Raw genomic sequence first — 21,948 nt, 5'->3', positions numbered from 1 at the left:
AAATTTTACGAGGAACAAACCCTTTGAAGACCGCAAAGTGATCTAAGGCATGTGGAAAAAGTTATTGATTGAAAACCGATAGCATGCCAAAGCTGTTTAACATGTAAGGAATAACAATAAATAATAAAATCTCATCATTTTATCGATCGGGAAAGGCTTAATAACTTTTTCCACGAATGTCGCATCGCTTTGCGGTCTTCGGAGGTCTGATTCCTCGTGACGTTATCTACATAAATCATACATCGACATATTTTTAGGAATCAATGGGTGACGTCAAGCGATTTTTCTTTGAAGAAGTAAATATTCCCCATAGTAAATCGTATGAAAAACTAAGAATGGCGGGCGCTAAAATATAGTTTCTTCGATCGATCTGAAATTTTGCACAGTTGATATGGGACCAAAATGAAACTCAAAAAGTATACAGGAGTTGGAGTTTTTCCATTTTTTATATTTTCCCATATAAATCGTGTACCAGGCTACTGGGTACTCTAACCTCAACACCTCGTCGTACATGACATTCCATAACACCGGACCCAGGATGGAACCTTGCGGGACTCCTGAGGTTATGTGAAAGCACTTCTGACCCACCTCCGTGTCGTAGACTAGTACACGATTCTGAAAGTAACTTTCGAGAATCTTGTACAGGTACTCCGGTATCCCCAGGCGCAAGTGCGCATCGGCAATAGCAGACCAGCTGGCGCTATTAAACGCATTCCTTACATCCAGAGTCACTACCGCGCAAAAGCGAATTCCCCTCCTCTTAGGCTCGAGTGCTTCCTCGGCGGTTTTTGTAACCGACAAGATAGCGTCTACGGTGGACCTCCCCTTCCGGAAGCCGTACTGGTTGCTCGAAAGACCATTTTCGCCCTCGGTGCACCTCAACATTCTATTGAGGATGATCTTTTCGAGCACCTTCCCCGCCGTGTCAATCAAGCATATTGGTCTATATGCCGACGGGTCTCCGAGTGGTTTCCCCGCCTTTGGCAATAGTACCAGGCTCTGCCTCTTCCAAGCTTCTGGGAAAATTTCCTCGTCCAGGCATTTCTGCATAGCAGACCTGAACATCTCGGGAGCCTCTGCAATAGCTACTTTTAAGGCCAGGTTCGGAACTCCGTCCGGACCTGGGGCCTTACCTACGCTAAGGGACTTAGCTATCCCCGCAAGTTCCACATCGGTGACCCTCTCCTCATCGCCAGCCCCAGTCCCCGGCTGTCCTACGAAAGGAGGCCAAGGACTAGGATCATGACGCGGAAAAAGTCCTCTAATGACCCCCTCCAATATCTCTGGAGATTGCTCTGTAGGAGCCATCACACCTCTCGTCTTGGCCATAACGATCCTGTAGGCGTCACCCCACGGGTTCGTATTGGCACTCTGACAGAGACCCTCAAGGCAGGCCTTTTTGCTTGCTTTTGCAGCGGCGAACACCACCCGCCGTTCGTTTCGCTCTTCCTCTGATCGTGCTCGCTGCATCCGCCGCCTAGCCCGTAGGCAGGCGCGGCGCAGGTCCGCAATCGCGTCGGTCCACCTACTGGTGGACCCCCATTTCCCCCTTATAATTGCCGTAGGGGGGAAGCCGGTGGCCTCCCATTTCTAGGGTGGACTCGCCTAGGCATGGTCGCATCACACGCACGTGAGAGCACCGCTACCAGCTCGTCGCCGTCTAAACCGATTAAGTTTCGCTCACGGCGGAGCGCCTCCCTAAATACCCCTTCGTCGAAGTGTGATGTCTTCCACCTGCGAGGGCTTAGCCTTGGCCTACAAGTTTACAATTTTTTGGACTTACTAGCGCCACCTAGCGGGTCAACCTAGAACCAACAAGCTCACTAACGGATAGCTCTATATGTCCTGATCAACTTTGCAGAAGACGAAATTCGTCCATAGGGTCTGACTCTCGAGATACGAGCGCGACGGTATTGGCAATGGCTCTTGATGTAACTCCTATCAATAAGCAGAATGTTTCATGATCACTAGCGCCACCTACTGGAGCGAATACGTACTAAATAACGTACTATCGGAGAGTCCTTGCCCTCCTCAACAACTTTGCTGAAGACACCAGAGTCTTCCAGCATGCCAAATATCTCCACGATTACAGCAAAAGTTACTTATCTATAAATAGATCACTGGGAGTAAATGGGTGATGTTGAACGGAAAAATGTAGGTACCTATATTATGTGTTTATGGTTGTTTAGGTACTGACGTGTTTGTGTGTCCAGATTATTGCAGCTGCAGACTTAATTTTGGTGTCATCTGGAAGACCGTATGCATTATGTACTTCACCCGACTCAACTCCTCTTAACTTCAAATGAGCTTGAAATATGGACGCTTCCTTATTATTCCTTATCAAAAGATGCTTGTTTCGTGAATAAAAAAGCACCACATTAATATTTCATCTTGAATAAAATTACCTTCTAAAATCACCTTTCCGAACCACTGTGCATTGCAATCGCCACCCCAGCACAGCGCGCGTATGTAGTTTCCGACGATGACGACGTTGCGACAAGTGGTTTCCTTTTTTCCTTCTCCTCTCCTATTCGGATGATGGTGATGGTTGAGTGATGATATGATGGATTTGTCCTGAGCGAGCTAGCCTAGCGGTAGAGGGTCAGCGAACTTCCGACAAAGGATTTAATTCCACTAAAATGCGCTGGGTAATCGAAGATTTTGAAGGGTGGTGGTGGTACTGGTTCCGGCCAAACCGTTGATAAGATTTCAATCTCTGATATCGACTTCGGTTGATTCTATGGGTAATTGAATTACTATTTGCTACGGTGTCTAACTAGGTGAGTCACGTTTTCAAGCGGCGCCGTTCCATGGGAGGCGCACGACTCAGTAGTACTTCCCGTAGCTATCCCTATCGACTAGCAGTTGTTGCTGCTGCTGTTGCTGTTGTTGCAGTTGTTCGTTGCGAAGACGGCGAGACCGTCGCGGTCGAACTAGCAGATCCTTATCGTTGTAATAGAGCTTGTGGTTGCCAACCGTTCGGGATCGGTATCGATTCCCTCCGTGTTTGCCACCGTTCTCCAGGTGGTTGTTGTTCGGATGGATCAGGAAGGAGTTGTAGCAACGCAAAACCAATTTGTTAAAAAATATGCAAATGTTTTTCAAAAACAGCAAAATCAGTATCAAAGTCATACGAGTATCCTTTGTTGCTCGCTGGTCACACTGGGTAGGAGTAACTGGAACGCGACTGGAAATTTTCGGCCGGAACTAATCTTGATTTCAGAACAATGTTATTCTCGTTATGCAGTTCAGACAATTATTATCGAAGAAAAAACCATCAGGTAACTCGCAGGTATAATTTTGAAATAAAAATCACAGGGTCAATTTAATTCCAGATTATTTTGCTAAGAATGGCGCTATGTTTTTGTATGTTAACGTTATTTAATCTATTTAATTGTTGAGTTGTTGCAAGCATGTCCCATATAATGTATTCAGGTATAGTAATCTTTCGTTGTTTTCGACCTGACATGGCATTGGTTCACGTGGTTCGTGAACATCAGAACGGATCCCTGAAAAGAACATTTGCTAGAAGTTTACAGCAAGTGTCAAAGCTCCTGCCCAGAATTTGTGAGTTTGAGAGAACGCTTAGGGTCATTTCGGGTCAAATTTCTGACACAATTATTTGAGAAACTTGAGAGAAAAGTAAATTCTAATGGCATTTCTGAAACGTAGGTGGATCAATCCGATCAGATAGAAAAAATAAAATTATAACCGGCGGAGCTGATATAAAATTAGCCGGTTAGATGCTGATATGACAAAAAATATGACAATAACAGGCCTATCCATATCAAAATTATAAAAGGTTTTAATACTATTTTAACAAGCTTATATCAGAGTGAGATATAAAAATTCAAGAAAAGGGGATTATATCACATGTTGTTACAAAGCAGATATAATAAATACGTTAAAAGGTATCATACAACAGTTTTACAGTGTATCATTTTCTTATTATTCATGTTATCATAAAGTGGATTATTTATCGATGATACGACATATGATAGTACTTATCATTTTGGGAGTTTGAATGATAGACCGAATGGGATTTTAAGTATCGTTGTTTACTTTCGTCTTGTGTTTTATTCGCTGGAACGGGAGTCGAACCTATTGCCGTGGCCAAAGTTGTTTCCGTAAGTTCACGGTGTTTATCGAGGTGTTTATCAACTACGCCATGTGGAACCTGTGCCCACCGTTGACTGAAATTCGATGGTGTTGTGAAGGTCACTAAGCAGTTAACGAGGAGAACCGAGGGGAAGACTTATAGTCTCTGCTTTGAAGACAGAAGCTCCAGTGGAAAAATGCTCTTAAAAGGGAACCTTTGGAGATTCCGGCTTTGCATATGATCCGGTAACTTTGCAGTAATTAGCCGAAACTAGCTGCTGGCATGGAAACAGCAACCGTCAAGGGCAGCAGTTTTTAGTGACAACGCGTTCGCTGGTAGAGCAAATTGGAGCCATCACTGCTGTGCAGTTTATTTTGTCTGCTCAGAAGTACCGAATCCTGTCACTATTACACACAATATCGCTTACTATGGTCATTGTATTGTTTAAAATTGTGAGAACTCTCAAAAGCTAATATTAATCGTCAAACTTGCGAAAAGGAAAAATAAACAATCATTCATATATCATTAATGGTATCGTTATCATAAGTGTAATAATACTCGTAAAGTATTGAAAAAATTCAATTTAGAAACTTTAATCATCGAATCGTAAACCCATCGAACGATACCTTGAATTGTATATTTTTATACGTGGTAAACATAATATGGTTGAATGAACCATATTTCTTGCTCTAATCAATGCTTCAATTCTGGTTAGTTGAAGCATCCATTATCGTTCGACCTATTGTATTATGCGTGATACAATCTCAAAATAGGGTTATATAAAAGTCAATGCACAAATATGCTTGTTTAGAACCGTAATATGATTGACATAACTTTATTTTTTTTTTCCCGGGTATTTGTATAAAAACTTCCATAGTATCGGTAACTTAGCATAAGATGGGTCCTGCTCTTATCGATTGCGCACCACTCTGGGTGGAGATGCATGTGAAAGTTTGAAGAAATACGGGAAAATGCGGCATGAGTCAATGTAACAAAAAACGACAAACAGTTTTACTCTTGAAAAAGGCAAAATAAACAAGGCCGAAACGTCGGGCAGTCAGGCCCGGATTTAAGGGGGGGGGGGCAAAGGGGGCAAGTGCCCCGGGCCCCCCGATAAAGGGGGCCCCCAAGAATCCGAAATACAATTTATATTTTTCAATGAAACCATATAAAATTCACGTCAATGGGCGTTCATATTTTAAACAGGGCCCCTATAGCCACAGCTGTTAAGGCGTGGATATTCAGCATGACCATACTAAGGGTGACGCGATCAATTCCCGATAAGTCCAGGAACCTTTCGTAAAGAAAAATCCTTGACTTCCTCAGGAAAAGAGTGTCATCGTGCCTTCCTCACGATATACACATACGAAATGGTCATTGACAAAGGAAACTCTTTGTTAATAACAGTTCCACAGTTACTGTGGAAGTGCTCATGAAACACTATGGTGAGAAGCAGTGTCCCAGTGGAGACGTCACACAAAAAAAAGAACTTATAATTGGGTTCCTAAAGGTATCTAAATTATTTCTGGCCATTTATCTGGATTTTCTCTTAAGAATAATTCAAAATCAAAAGTTTCATAATTTTTGGTGCAGTGTTTAAAAAAAACGCGATTTTCTCTAAAAACCCTTGAAAGTTCTTATCAAATGGAAACACTTTTCCGTGACTTCAAGTTGCTACAAAAAGTGTCTCTAAGCAGAGTACATGAAAGTTTAAGCTTTTGAGAGTATCTTTAAGAGTAATTGTATATCAATATAAATTTCAATAGTTTCACAAATTTATCTATTATTTCACAATGATTATATTCTAAAAACAAATGCCTAATACTCATTTGCATCAGTTCGTTGCTATCATGAGAAAGAGAAGATAATGAATTCTGGAGATGTTTGGGAGTTAAGGCTAAATAGTTTTAAAAACCGAGTGTCCTCGAAACAGTAGCTTTCCATATCTGTATGATGGATTTTTCTGAAGATATTAAGATTTATTGCTACAGTTGCTCCCAAGAGACTAATCTTTGTATAATCTGCATCTTGAAATACTCGTCGATCTCGTGCAATCTCAAATAAAGTTGCTCCATGTTTTAGTAGATTTTTATCTGAACGCTAAGTTTTTAAACTTGCATAAATGTTTTCAATTCTAATGAAATTTTAAAATATATGTACTATCTGAACAAGATGTCATTTACGCTAGCATTTTGACATTTGAGCCAAATATCAAATTGAATGTTCGAATAATTTTCTATTTGTCAGAGCTTTAGAGAAGTTCAGAAATCAGAAGTTTTCAATATTATGCCTAAAACAGTAAACATTAAAAATATAGTAATACATAGGATTAAGAATAAAAGACGTAATTGTATGGTTCATTTATTCGAAACTTTGGTTCTGGGGGCCCACTTTATAGGATTTGCCCCGGCCCCCCCGAGGCCTAAATCCGGCACTGCGGGCAGTACAAAACAAGTCGTTTTGAATGTCCCTAGACTGAGAAAGCCAGCGAAAATAAACAATTCTATTCCAGTCGAAATTTAAATCACTGTAGCGATAATCGCAATACTCTCTGATAGTCTATCTACGAAGAAATGAGTACGGCAGCATTGAAGGTGACAGGCACTGCTCAAAGACGACCTACTTAGAACCTGAGTTCGAAGGACGAGAAGAAAATGGTCAGAAGCTGAATGTTAGTGTCGAGGACCTGAAAGAGCAGGGAAGCAACAGTAGCCGAAAAACGAATCCACCGCAAAAAGGAAAAAGACTATTAAGAAAATGTGATTGCTCAGGCGCAAGAGAGTGTGGAACAGAATGACATACGCAGGTTTTACGAAGCTGCCTATGGCGTGCAGAGAAAAACAGCGCCTTCTCCCGTCATATGTAATGACCGTGATGGAAAATTGCTGACAGATGAAACAATGGTCAATGTCTGCCAGGTGGAGAGAGCACTTCAATGTATTGTTAAACGGTGTTACATTTAAATAAATGTTCCATAGATTACCAACATTAAAATTGTTTTGTGAGTGTTTAGGAGTTAAACTTTTAAATTGTTAATAAAAATCCGCTTTTTGTCATGCCGCGAAACGCCGGGCTCCATTCCGACAGTCAGTGATAAACGCGAGTTGGCTTCCCCCCTACGGCAATTATAAGGGGGAAAACGCAATGACCAAGCCTTCGGTTAGGAATTTCCGCCCAATGTAGACACGAGCGACCGTGAAGAAGGGTCTAACAGAAAAACCGTCGAACAGAGCGCTCTCTTGTGTTCCTACCGTCGATGAGGACAGATCTATCGAGTGGGCCCACCGCGAGTGAATTCCCAACACCATATGACCGCCTCGTGGTCGTTACAGAATTGAAGTGCGGTCGGGAGTGAACCCTGCTGGGCCAGTGGCCGAATATTTGGAAAGCGGTCCTCCGGAACCTTACCCCGCGATTAAAGTGCGAGATTGTACGGTAAGGCCATTTGATAAAGTACCGAAAAAGTGCGGTTGTGAACCCCCGGGGCTGCAGATCGGCTATAGACTGGCCAAAGTGGTGTGTTTTGGAAGTTGGTAGATCTGGGCCGGTGATTAGCAGTGATGGAAAACAGTGAGGAATGCAGCTGAGTAGACACAAACGCAAAGCTATCCTACTCGTGAACAACAGAAGCCAGAATATATTCGCACTTCCTTCACTCGCGAGCTAACGAAGCTGGTCGCACTCGTGATTGATTCGCGAAGCAGCTCTGAACATTCTTCAATTTTGTGAAAAAACGAATTTACACGGCCGACAGATTAACTTTTCAGGAACAATAAAGCACAAAACACAACTATCTGATGGATAATTACTTGTTTTGCTATTAAAATCGCACTAAAATGCAATTCCCCCATCTCCACTTGTTCGCGAATAAAAATTCATGAGTGTTTTTGTTTTTGTTTTGCTTCATACTCGTGAAGCAAGTGGGTGCGAATAAACTCACACACGGCTTACTCTCGGCACCGTGAGTAAAGCGTTTGTTGCTTTTACACTCGCGAGTTGATTCACGATGAGAGTGTTTCCATCTCTGGTGATTAGTGGTCAATATGAGCTAAGAAGTTTTAATAGCTCAGTGAGAATATCACCTGTGAAACATTGAGCCTCGGGGAGTGGAAATCGTGAGCCCTTCCCCCCCTCGGCGAGAAAAGTTTTTGTGAGGGGTCCGGTAGCAAGCCGATAGCTACCAAAACGAGTGAGCGGGAGTGCCAGCAGCAGACCGGTCTGGAGAGCGTCGGAAGGAACCCCTTCCCAACCTAAAGTGCAGTCTTGGATAGGGAAGTAAGGCTAGCCTCTGAGAGTAACGTCACCAGGTGAGTCACACGCTCTTAAAATCTGGAAACTGCAACACTACCACGAGGTTAAGATAGTCATTAGAGGACTGAAGAACAACAAGGCTTCTGGGATGGACGAACTCCCGGCCGAGCTTATTAAGTACGGTAGTGAGCAGCTGTATCAACTCCTACAGCGTATTATATTGGAGATATGGGAAGAGGAAGAGCTGCCTGCTAGTTCATTGGATGATCCCATTTCAGGTATCAGTAGGTCGGCTCCAGAGGCACGTTCTCCTCCATTTGGGAAATTTGATCCCACTTGGCCTCCATACAAGAAAGGACATTGTTGAGAACCACTGGATTGTCTCTCATGCTCTCGCCTTTCTGCGTGCTCGCCGGTAGCATTTCGTGATGCTTTCGATCGATGCACAATCGCAGATATGATTTAGATTAGAAGAATTGTAATCGCCGTGTAGTGTAGTAACGTGTCGTCTTGTAATGTAATTTTAAGTGTAATAGTAGTTTACGCAACAAGGTGCAGAATGAAGATTTTTACAGCACGAGTCGTACATTTATCCAACGAGGCTTGCCGAGTTGGATAATTACGACGAGTGCTGTAAAAATCGAGTTCTGCACCGAGTTGCGTACAACGTTTTTTGCAATTTCATAAATTACCGCTTGAGGATTGTTTTTATCAAAACTTTTCCATCAAACTGCACACTGATGTTCATAGCCTTGTTTTAAATAATCTAATCATAGCAGGTTATACTGTGTAGCTGTCACAATTTTTCAAAACTGCATCCAGAAAGCATCAAGAAGTTGATCAAAACTGAAAACAGTGCTGTAATGGTTCATTACGCAACGCAAATCAGTGCTGTAATGAACCATTACAGCACTGTTTATTTGGTGTGGGAAAGTAGGCCTTTTCCTGTCAAATTTGCGTGAGGTAAAACAGCCTATTACGATGAGAAATTGCAAAAATAAAGTTACGTTTTAATGTGTTTATTTCGCTACACCTGGGAGTTTAAATAGACTGCTATGTCTCCCGGCCACCCCGAACTCCAGGTCGTAGGTAACAGTGGCGACGAGGATGGGATACAGCCAGCCGAATCGCGAAGGACTGGCAGTGGTGTTCGCTGTAACGAAATTCCACAAGATGATTTTCGTCAGGAAGTTTCGTTTGCAGACCGATCATGCACCTTTGGTTCGGATTTTCGGCTCACGGAAAGGTATTCCGGTGTACACGGCGAACCGTCTGCAGCGCTGGGCGCTGACGTTGCTGTTGTACGACTTCACCATCGAGTACGTGCAAACGGAGAAGTTTGGGAATGCCGATGTCCTGCCGAGGCTGATCAACAACCACGCCAAGCCTGACGAGGATTACGTGATTGCGAGCGTGATTTTGGAGGAGGATTTGCGGTTTGTAGCGGACGAAGCAGTAAGCTGTCTTCCGCTCAGTTTCAAGTCGGTGGAACAGGAGACGCAATCCGACGAACAGCTGCGCAAAGTGTACCGGTATCTTCGAGAAGGCTGGCCGGAAGAGGCGAAGATCGTGGATCCGTAGATACGCCGGCTCCATGGAAGGCGAGATTCGCTGTGCACCGTTGGGAACCCAAGTAACACACTTGTCACCGAAGAGTCACGGCGGCGCAGGTTTTTGTTACGCAGAAGTTACTATGACTTACTTCTAACAAATAAATACTAACTTGCTAAAAGTAAGTCGCAGTGACTTCTGCGCAACAAAAACCTGCGCCGCCGTGACTCTTCGGTGACAAGTGTGTTACTTGGGAAGTGCATCATGTTCGGAGAACGCTTGGTGATTCCCGAGAAGCATCGGCAGCGGTGTCTACGGCAGCTGCACCGGGGACACCCCGGAATCTTACGAATGAAGGCGTTGGCGAGAAGTTATGTGTATTGGCCGTCGCTTGATGAGGAGATTGCCCAGTACGTGAAGGCACGCAAGGCATGCGCTTCCGTAGCTAGAAGTCCACCGAAAGAAGCACCCGTTCCGTGGCCACGACCAACTGGCCCATGGAAGCGAGTTCATGTGGACTACGCCAGTCCCATCGACGGAGTACACTACTTGCTGGTAGTCGACGCGCATTCGAAGTGGCCAGAAGTGGTTCCAACACAACGGATCACTTCCACAGCCACGATCAGCATCTTGAGAAGCATCTTTGCCTGGCTGGGAATGCCTGAAACGCTCGTCAGCGACTTCACGAGCAGCGAGTTCCAGCAGTTCTGCAGCGACAGTGGCATCGATCACGTCACCACGGCACCGTTTCACCCGCAGTCGAACGGTCAGGCTGAAAGGTTCGTGGACACGTTCAAGAGGGCGTTGAAGAAGATCCAGGAGGGGAAGGTCGGCGTTGGAGAAGCGTTGGATGTTTATCTGTTAACCTACCGCACAACACCGAATCGACAGGTCGACGAAGGTAAATCACCGTCCGAAGCAATGTTCGGCCGGCGCATCAGAACAAGTCTGGACCTGCTTCGCCCTCCACCAGAGCGCCCACCGAGTGACGACAAGGAAGGAAACCGAAGGAGCTTCTCTGCACACGATGCCGTCTATGCGAAGGTGTACAGGAACAACAAGTGGCGCTGGGCACTTGGAACGGTGTGTGAGAAGATAGGCAAGGTGATGTACACCGTCTGGGTTGAGGATCAGCGGATGGTTCGAGCGCATGTTAACCAGATGCGCAGTCGTGGCGGTACTACACCAGGTAGCAGCAGACCGCAGTCTGCACTGTCCCTGGACGTTCTGCTGGATGCGTGGAGCATTCCGAGAACTGCGCGGAGCATTCCGAGAACTGCGCCGCCAGTCCCAACACCATCCTTGTTCCCGACGGACCCCGCGAACTCGTCAAGAGAGTTCCCACCGTTGCAACCTGTGCCGTCTGCGTCCTTATCGGTGTCTATGTCGTCATCAACGTCATCTATGTCTGCTACGTCAACATCCCCAGAGTTCGCATCGGCAGATAGCGAACCAGTTACTCCGGTACAGCTTCCACGAAGGTCTTCCAGAGCTCAAAGGCCTCCTCAGTGGTTCGACCCGTACCATCTCTATTGAGAAGGAGGGATGTTGGGGACAACTGGAATGCGGATAGCCCCTACCTATTCCGCCGCCGCTGGACTCGCGGGCGACTGAACATCTGTCACCCTTTGATGTCGACACAGCGCATACATGTATAAACGTTAATGTGAATGAATGTTGTCCTTTGTGAAAATGTAAATAAAGTTAGTTTTGTTATTGTCGCGCTTATCTTTTATTAGAGTCCTGCGGCGGTCGTACGCTCGCAAGGCATACCGCCGCATGACAATCGCAAGCCAAAACAAAAGAAAAAGTGTTCCCGCCAAAAACAAAAGCACGTGGGTTTCGCGAAGTGACAGATGTTTTTGAATGTATTTGTGACGAACGGCAAGAGTGGCTCAGTGGAATGAGTGTTCTTGCTGTCAAACCCCATATAATGGAATTATATATTTTTAAATCTGGTGACGCTGTTATGATTAGTGACGGTCGCGCTAATATCAGAAGCCAGAGGCAGATAATCTCCATAGTCTGATTTTTCTTGAGAGGCATAATATTGTTCGTTTTATCGCAACAACGCGTTTTAATTCGTTCGTCCGATTAGAGATGCTTTAATTTGCTTCTCGCGCTAATGATCTCAGTACGCGAGTTCGACCACCACGTACGGGCGCGGGATACAAAAGACATGGAATGGAGTACACGAACTACTGAGGAATAGCACTTCTCATTTCAGCGTACATATTTTGGTCCGGAATTCTGTTTAACAGGCTGAGGCCAATTGAGGAGTCCTTCGTCGGCGAATATCAGGCGAGTTTTCGTGAAGGTCGATCAACGACGCGACAGATCAGAAGATGTTCGCCCTATGGTTGATTCTTGATAAATTTCGGAACCACAATTTGGAGACCCATCATCTGTTTATTGATTTCCGGACAGCGTACGATTCAGTGAAGAGAAACAATTTATGGCAGATTTTAATCGATAATGGCTTCCTGGCAAAGCTCATTACAGTATGCGGCAGGAAATGCGAAAGTGTTTTTCAACTTCAAACCTCATTTTCGTCCATTTGACATTAACCAATCTATGTTTCAACGTTCCATGATCTATAATAGGCTAGTTTTCTGAAAAGTTAATTAAAAAATTTCCCATTTTGGTCACTAACCTTTACAGGGCGGCGCCTGAAGATGAAGACAACCAGAATTTTCAAACCGCAAAAAATCGCGCAGGTCGCTAAATTTCGCATCTGATAAAATAAAATTTTTGATTTTCTCTACAATATCATCAAATATATGTACTTATTTCATCTGGTATGTGAAACTACATGGATCTGGATCAGTGGGGTCTGGTTGTTCATCGAATTTGAGCTAATTTTGTTACTGTTATAGTCATTTTGTTTAATGACCATTGGGCGCGCAGTTTATTGATATCCGCTTATTAGGCCTACATTATCACATGTTAAACATCAAATATGTTCATTTTTATTTTTCAGTGCTAGAATATAGACATTGACTGATACACTGTCATGAAAAAATACACATATATATCCTATATTTAGCGTGTAATAGTGCCTTGAACTTTTCGCATTTTTTCCTGTCGCACCCTGTAGACTGAATCGTAGGACGTGAACTATGAACTGTATTAAGTATATAAAGAGATGGATGTAGTGAAGCGAATAAAACTCGGCAGGCTGCGGTGGGCTGGGCACGTAGCTCGTATGCCGGAGAAACGACAAGCTAAAATTAACAAAAAAAAAAGAATCTCGAATATAAGAATGTGGCAAATCCTTATTGTTTTGGACAGGTTTACTGCTCGATTGAAACTACGGGAACGACAGCAAATCGACTGTTCCAATTTTGACGTTTTTCTCTTTGTTTTATCCACACTCGTTAGCTCGTCGGCTTCGTGGAAGGAGGCGCAAACGTTGGGTTTTTGGCAGTTGAGGAGGACCTATGCTGCCGTTCTACGCCCCATTCTCCCATGTTGCATGGATATTCCCATAAACATGGGACAATTATGCGTAGAACAGCAGTATGGCTTTAGTCTAAATCTAAACCTTCAAGGCAGCTGGAAGAGATTGGCCCAGGACCGAGACCAGTGGAGGGGTATCAGGTATTAGAAGGCCGGCTCCAGAGGCACGTTATCCTCCATTTGGGACATGTGTGCCATCGCCATACATATAAGCCTATTTCATCATTTACCTGAGGGAGAATGGGACAAAGAATGGGAATTAGGATAGGGAAAGGTGATGAAATAGGAAGGGGTACCCTAGAAGAGGGAATGAACGCATAAGCGCAACGAGAGATCATACCCAAGTAACACAACATGTCTTATAGAAGTTATTTCGACTCCAATATGACCAGTTACAATGTTTTGGTTTGAAACAATAAAACCGATTTCCAGACTGCTATACGACTGAAAAAGCGCAGAAGGTGGAGCCTGTGCAACATCTTTGTGATGTTATATTTATGTTCTATATAAATCTGAGCATACTTGATTATGTATCTTAGTATGTTTTCCATTATATATTTTCAACAAATTCTAGAAAACAGTGCCTTGGCAGTCAAGATGTTTTATTACTGTAAATAATTAAGTTTCAAAATGTCAATAATAAAAATCGACAACTGCGAAAATCAACATTTAATGCGCCTTATAAATCAGTATTTTTAAAGAATCTTGCATCAAAATAAATAAATATTATTCATCTTATTTTAACACAAAAACTCAAACATGCTTTATTTTTCTCAAGAATTTGTCGAGTTTATACATACATATCACAAATTATTGAAAAATAATAGAATATTTGATAAATATTCAATAATTTAGAAATTAAATTAAATGACACTCTATGACATGGAATGATACATGTTTTGAGATATGATTCAAAATTGGTTTGATATTATTTTTGTGAATAATTTTGTTGTGGTTGTTGTTGGTTCTCATGTTTGGTTTGATATCTGTCAGGATTTGGAAAGACAACAAATATCAAGTATCAAATAATTATCACAGTTTATACATTGAAGCGACTCAAAGAGCATGATGCTCGGTATAATCGGCCCTCATAAATAATCATATATGTTGTGGTAACATATATTCCTGTCTTTTTTATATAGGTATTCATAGCTAAGATTCTGTTAGGAGTATATTTTTTTACGTAGGAAATAAAAATCGATTCAATATTTCTATGATCGGTAGTGTAGCATGTCCCTGTTCAAAAAAATGAATTGGGATTATGTTACACATGTTTTCTATCATACTGCAGAAAACCAAAATTCGACTAATTATAAACATACGTAACATACTATGTTTTGTCTAAACATGATTGAAAACAAGTCTTAAACAAAAAACTGCAAATGGTACTCCAATATATATAGAACATACTGAGCATGTATGGTAACAAACAAAGTGTACTTAAATAGAACATACCCAACATAATCGAAAACAACATGCAATGTTTGTTTGAGAAAACAAAATATATTCTTTAATAAGACTTCTAAATAGAAGATCACTGTGTATAAGTTTTAGGTATCATGAAAACGACATATCCATGACATAATATGTTTCGAAAAACTTCATAACAACTGCTGAAGGACAAAGTAAATATTTTGCTATTTCAGATTATGTTTTCGGTGTTACTTGGGTAGCCCATACCACAACGGATTTAATCAGTGCCCTGAAAAGGACACTGTAAAACGCATAAGCGTAAAGAGAGCCTATAGCTCATTGGAGGTAGCTTGTGACGTCGTGCAACTTTCAATATGACATTGAAAGGCACGTCATCGAAAGCATCCTCAATATTCAAGAAATCACCCAGGCAAAAACTACGTTCGAGCGAGTACTTTCTTGAAAACGTATACAACTTTGTGTAAAAAAGTCACTGTGGACATCCCAAATTGGGAGGCATGTGAGTTCATATGAATAGGCATGTCAGCCAGGCGAACATCACAGATGTGATAATCGACAATGCGTTTCAAGCATTTCAGAGAAGAACGAGGTAACCAGGAACTCATTTCTTCTTTATACAACGCACGCACCCTTTTGTGATAAAACTATCAAGTAATAATCACGCCATGAAAATACCCAATAGAAAACAACAAGAGTTCAAAACATGTTTGAAATACTTAAATCCCTCTGGAGAAAAATAGGACAAAACCCCATTTGCTCCTGGAGATTTGAAGTAAGCAGAGCTTTTTCGGGCCCACTAAGTGGATTATATAGCAATCAAGGGTGCGACCATTCATTTGCAAAGATTTACATTCATTTGCTATTATCTCAGTTCAGAAGCATGCTATCGAAAAACAATGTATGGATGAATTTATCCTTGTAGTTTTATCTGTAAGTTTGCCGAATAACATTGGGGTCGCAAACGTATACCAAAGTCGTGAGCGAGCTGTGAAGGCAACTCTCCACGCGGTGAATGTAAATTACATTCACGCTTGTTGCTATTTGCAACAATTCTCGGGACGGAAGATAGAGATTCGTAACTATACAAATGAATGGTTTATCCGGAGATATTTCGAATATGAACAGATCAGAGTTCTATTCAGGAATACCTCTTGCGGTCCGTACAGACCGCAGAGGACAAGCTTCTTTCAAAGCAATAGTTATGATATACCACAAAGGAGGGCGTTGTAAGGCATTGTCCAGTTAGAATCCGGACGCAGATAATTACTGTAAAAAAAATATGGTTATGATCATTTAGAGCGTCACAATAAATTATCCTTTGCGTCCGGATTCTAACTGGACAATGCTTTAGGTACAAAACCACAATGAGACTCTCTTGGAGTAGCAATGGAAGCGAGTTATCCATAAAATGTGGTCGCAACCAATTAGTACAGGTTCCCTAGTTTGTTGAGCAGGGACGCCTGAATACGCAAATTTTGCGAAGGAACACTCAAAAGTGCAAATAATGTCAAATGGATACTCCTCATCTGACCCATGCCAATCAGTCAGCTCATTATAAATTCTGCTCGTGAGAGTTGGGTTAGGTGCAATTCTATGATAAGTTATCCATGAACTGTACTACCTAATTAATCCATCAAACTGAAGCACCTAAAATTATTGTTTGAGCTACTTCAGATGATGTAATCATCGTAACAATACTGCCAAAAATCAGCGAAAAGATACTGAAAACAAGAGCTTGCTTGAAGGCATTCATAAGGAAAGGTTGAAAGGTTGCTTAAGGCACGACTTTTCATTTATAATGAAAGAAGCAAAACTGGGTTCACAAGGTAATCAATACAGAAGTTACCCTACGGAAATGAACTTTTTGAAGTAGAGTCACTTGGGCTATGCACGTTTTTTACGCTGAAAATTTATCTGAGGTTTCCTAGCCGTACCCACTACCCAAACTAGACAGGATTACACTCTTCACAATCACAGCACAAAAAGGAAACATCAACGAAAAACCAAATCGGTGTCAATTGAAAAAACACCAATGGCGAAAACGCATTAAGCGAACCCATATAGGTACTAATGTAAGCTGATCTGCAACATTTGAATAATTCCTCCCTTATTTAGCCTCAAATTTGAGACTTAAGCAGGGCAACTGATTTTCTCGGAGAAACACAAGGTCCACTGCACTATTGCTCCAATTAGCGCAGTAAGGGCGTAATACTGTGGAGGACGCCCTAATTCTTCACAGGCTCCGTTTGTCACCATTTTACCATTTGCCATTTATTAACCCCCCTAACCATTAGTTCCTTGACACGGTAAGCATAAAGCCGCATAACACCATGAATTAGGGGTCAGCTGTTTAGTGGATTCTTACCACTGGATCAGGTGGTTCGTAGTGTTATTCTTAGCTAATTGAGACCACCGCTACCGACACTATACAGCTATCTAGGCTGATCGGGAAAAGAAGTTAACATTGATGGTTAACTTCCAAACGAGCCCGAACAGCCCTGAAAAATAGATTGGCCCAGGACCGAGACCAGTGGAGGGGAATGCTTCATTCGGCATTCACTCACCGTTACGAATTGTAGCCCATCAAGTATCAAGTATTAGTATGAATTTCAACTTCTGTAAGTTCCCAGGCACCCCGGAGACACTAAACTATGGTGAACACCGCTTGTCGGCGTTATTTAAAGAACTGTAAAATGTGAATTGTGAACTAGAATGTGCTCAAAGATCTCCAAGATGTCTAAGACGTCTAAGAACAATTGGTCGGCGTTAAGTCAGAGAGGACTATGTGTCTTTTTACTAATTTCGAGAAAATCGGCTTTGAAGTTTACAGCTCTGTAAACTTTTAGTTTTTCAATTTATTTTCTTGATTTTTTTTTCCATAAATCTCAATAACTATTCATCAAAGCATCACTCTGTATAGATCATGATAAAACGTAAAAATAAAGCTTAAATCCGAGCAATTGCTAAGTAAGCAACTATACTTGGTCCACTCTGACTGAACGATTTTTGAAAAACCTACAACCAACTACATTAAGCACTCAAGTTCTTACATATTTGATTAGAAATTAATGCGCAAGAAGGATGAGAATTAACAAGAGTGTTTTATATGTGAATTAAAAGTTTGAAACTTTGAAATTATTGTTATACCATTGAAGATTACATTTTTCAATTTTTATGTTCAGTCAGAGTGGACCAAGTGCAGCAGTTTATGAATGGTAGCCAACAATTGACCTATGTAAGAACTCTTGACTAGAACATGTAACAGCCAGCACATTTTGAACGTGTTTTCAAAGTTCGGTAAGTTTTCGGAATATTGTAGTTACACAATTCATAATATTTTTTTCAGAGGACTGACGTTTTTCAAATATTCGTTCAGTCAGAGTGAGCCAAGTACAATTCTGCCTAATTACTGGTAAAATCAACTTCTCCGTCAAACGGGTAATGGTGCATTTCAATATGATGCCCAACAGCATATAAACAAACATCCCAACTAACATTTTCAGCGCTATAAGCTTCAGTCATTTGCTTTCTGTTGTGTAACCATCGAGTAAAAACAGTCAACGCTGAATAAAAGGAAAGCTAGACAAATATAAATCATAAGCTAATACACGACTGCAAAACAAGCACCATACAGCTACCAAACTCGGTTTCCAGAAATCCATTGCTTGTCACTGGGGCTACCTTTACTCCACTCTATTCCAACTCCGGGAGATTTCCCGAAAGATGTGAAAACTTGAACACATCGAATCGGAGTCCCCACTAACAAAACAGCTGCTACTATACAGTACAATTCGTTATACTGACAAATCCCCATACCAGCAGCGCTTTAAAAGCCGTTATGCGATTTCATTACGGCTAGAAGCTGTAATAAAGAAACTGTTGGTTTACCAACACGGCTTGTCGGATATAAACATTATTGTCAAAACAAACTTTAGGCGGGATATATAGCTACTACACAAATTCTTTACAGCTATCCATGTCTGTGCTGTGATATTATTTGGGTTGCTTTTATTGCACTTTAATTCAATGCCGGAAGATTTGCCGGAAGATGTGCAAATCGAGTAAGAGTCCCAGCCACTACAACAGCTGCTTTTATACAGTGCGTTTTGTAATGTTGCCAAAACACAAAACAGCAGCGCTTCGTAGCCGTTTAAAGAACACTCTTTCAGCTAGAAGCTGTGAAGAAGAATCTGTTGGCGCAACCACACAGCTTGTTCACTGTAAACATTATTGCGTTTGACGTTTCACAAGCTTTTGCAGCAATATGAAGTTGGGTAAGGTTTCTTGTGGCACAATTATGAAGCCTTGTCTGGAGTAAAACAAAACGGGCTATTTTCTATATTATTTATATATAGCAGTGTGGCAGCGAGGACATCATCGGGACCAGTGGATACGGAGATCGGGAGTTCGATTCCAAGTAGCGGCAAGTACTTTAATTATTCAATTTTGAAAGTGATAATTCCAGTTCCACATGTATTGCGTCACGGTATCCATAACCTAATTATATTTAATCGTTAAATTTGGGGATGCCGTAAAACTATTATTTAACAACTGCGAAAAGGCTGAAAAAGCGCCTTCTCAAGATGTTATTCAGTTAGTGGTTACATAGGAGCCGAGAAAAGAGCTATGACTAGGTGGCATAGAAGCTGATCGCACAGCATGTAAGTGGATTAAGTTCGCCAGATTCATTGGTATAGGGCTTGCATAGAAGCTTCCGTCCATATGTACAACACAGTAACTCAGCATCAAGCCGTATTGAGGACGCTTTGTTGACGTTTACATTCACAATAATTGTTAGTTGGGATATGTTGATAGTCATAATTTGCTTCAACAAGATTATCTGCGTGGAGCGAACCTGGTGTGATGGTTAAAGCACGTGACTATCACGCCGAGGACCTGGGATCGAATCCCACTCCCGAAAAACTCACTAAATGTGAGTTCTTCCTTCGGAAGGGAAGTAAAGCGTGGGTCCCGAGATGGCTAGGCCTAGCTAACGGAATAAAGTTTATTTTTACGTGGTAACTTGATCCATAATAATTAGAAAATGCGCCGAGGATTCATCCGATTCAGAAAAATATTACATTTTGGTGATGAATAATTTTGATAATTGTATTTCAACTAAAACATTTTTTTTATTCTCTTGACATCAAACATTCTGACAGCACAATATTGGGTTTCTCATTAATGTTTAGACTACTGTGATAATTTGAGAATCCACTGAATTATCATTTCCAAGCGAAATTTCACACTAATCAAACTTATTTTGTTTACCTGTCGTGCATCCGACGCCCCTGTCATGAACTCAACCGAACTTGTGTCTAAATGGGTGTCTAAATGGGTGCAAATGGGTGCAAATGTCGCAATATTATTGATTTTCGCAGATCAATCAAAATGAAATTGTGCTATAACTCTTGTTAATTGTAACATTTCGCCAATCGGGTAGAAGTACAATGTAGCTAGTGTATTTCTTCATCAAATGCGTTAAAATGTCATTTTAATCAATTTTGTTACTTGGTCCCCTCTGACTTAACGCCGACCAATTGATCTCCAACAGTCGAACGCTGTCCTGGTCACGTCCTTGCGTCAAATTGAACGTTTAAACCATTGTTTTGTACGGTAGTTATTACCTAAACATTCGAAAGCATTTTAATGTTGTTTTTTGAAAATATCACCAAAAGTGAGTTGCGAGCACTGATTCGATGGTTTTACATTTCTTCGACAATAGCAGTCTAGGGAGCACTGAGATTTTCCTTTCTTTCTTTCGATCTTCGAACGCCGGAAAACACTCCCGCTATGGCAGGATAAATATTTACGCACCCAAACCCGACGACACCGATGGACGACGCGGGGCCAGCAAGGACGATGACAGACTGTCGGCCGCAGCCAGAAGAAGGATTCGCGACGGGCAACCGAGCAACGACTACTGCGCCGACGCGCGCTCACTACTGAATGCGACCGACGAGGACGAGGACGACGACGACATCTTGGAAAATCCCAAGATCCTTTCTTCGAGGGGATTGATTTTCTTCAGGTAGATTTTCCAAGTAACGTTGCTTCCAAACCAAACCGGAACGCAACGTACCGGAAGTTCGTTTCGTTACACTCGCGATTAGCTGAGAATTAGCCGCGAACAGTACCGATTTCAGCAATTCCTGAAGGAGCTTTTCCGATCCACCGTGATTATTCACTATCCACTTAGTCCCAGCTGCAATCACATGCAGTTCGTTGTGTCCGTTCACTGTGCCACCCTCGTAAAGACTGATGCAAACGACGGCGACGACGACAACGGTGGAGTGGAGTTCATACACTACACTGTCTTTATGGATGTGGAAATGGAAAACCCTAGGATGCGAAGAACAAGGGAAAGAAAAAGAAGTGGATGGGGCGAAGCGATATCCTGACGACGACGTTCGCAGCCAGCAATAGAGGGTGTGTTTCGATTCAAAGCAAAGCAGACGTCGCGACGGAATGAGGCGCGCGACGCGTATAAGCACGGCGAAACGTGGCACGTGTTTTCGGTGTGTTGGTGTTATACGGCTATAGGGTAAAGTGCCAATTGTTCTTTGTGGAGTGCTAAAGTTATCTCAATTTCTGTTCTGTTCTGTTTTCTGTTGTAACGTCACTCTTCAGATTCGTTTACCTACTTCATATTTTTATCAAAATTTGATTACTAAGTAGTGATTAGTAGAGTAATAAAAGTATTGATTTGTGTTGTTTTTCAGTGTAACGTTACAACATTTGTTTTTCAAATCTCCTTGCTCAAATTTTGTAGCTGAATTAACACACCAAATATGTACCATGATAGGAAAAAAGTGAGAACTAAAAGCAAATATTGTGCGTTTAGCACTAAATTGATTTCCGAAAAAACTTCATCGACTTCCGCTGCCTTTCCTATGCGTTAAACATAACGTCGGAAGTAGTGCGCTGTATAGAAAACCAGATTTACTGTACAGCGCACTACTTCCGACGTTATGTTTAACGCATAGGAAAGGCAGCGGAAGTCGATGAAGTTTTTTCGGAAATCAATTTAGTGCTAAACGCACAATAGGTGAATCCAAATGGTCCCCCATCGTAGAGGCGCTGAGTGAGATAAGGAGAAAATCGTTTGTTTACATAAAAACGTCAATTTTTTGTCGTCAAATTTTACTCATTTT

At 42.0% G+C, this 21,948-nt stretch overlaps 2 protein-coding genes across 8 annotated transcripts in view; one reads left to right on the top strand and one right to left on the bottom strand.

The window, feature by feature from the left end:
* Nucleotides 1-21,194, bottom strand: part of LOC115255345 (SPRY domain-containing SOCS box protein 3) — a 52,617-nt gene extending 31,423 nt beyond the window's left edge. Inside the window, exons 1-2 of one of the 7 annotated variants that reach the window (XM_062850426.1) lie at nucleotides 20,422-21,194; nucleotides 2,406-3,212 (exon numbers count right to left, since the gene is read on the bottom strand). The gene's annotated coding sequence lies outside the window, so the exon portion shown is untranslated. The remainder of the gene's footprint in view (nucleotides 1-2,405; nucleotides 3,213-20,421) is intronic. The other 6 variants (XM_062850424.1, XM_029853371.2, XM_062850427.1 and 3 more) reach the window with 6 other exon arrangements.
* LOC115255503 (uncharacterized protein K02A2.6-like) lies at nucleotides 10,166-11,437 on the top strand. Its single transcript, XM_029853633.2, has one exon. It carries the CDS (start codon nucleotides 10,166-10,168, stop codon nucleotides 11,435-11,437), a length of 1,272 nt encoding a protein of 423 aa, XP_029709493.2.
* Nucleotides 21,195-21,948: the final 754 nt, after the last annotated feature.

This window comes from Aedes albopictus, chromosome 2 (genome assembly GCF_035046485.1).
Source record: "Aedes albopictus strain Foshan chromosome 2, AalbF5, whole genome shotgun sequence".
Taxonomy (NCBI): domain Eukaryota; kingdom Metazoa; phylum Arthropoda; class Insecta; order Diptera; family Culicidae; genus Aedes; species Aedes albopictus.
Note: the sequence above shows the minus strand (reverse complement) of the source record. Positions and strands in the feature narration are given on the sequence as shown.

Bases quoted from the DNA above. Each gene is read 5' to 3' on its own strand.
- LOC115255503 (XM_029853633.2), top strand. From the start codon at position 10,166: ATGTTCGGAGAACGCTTGGTGATTCCCGAGAAGCATCGGCAGCGGTGT.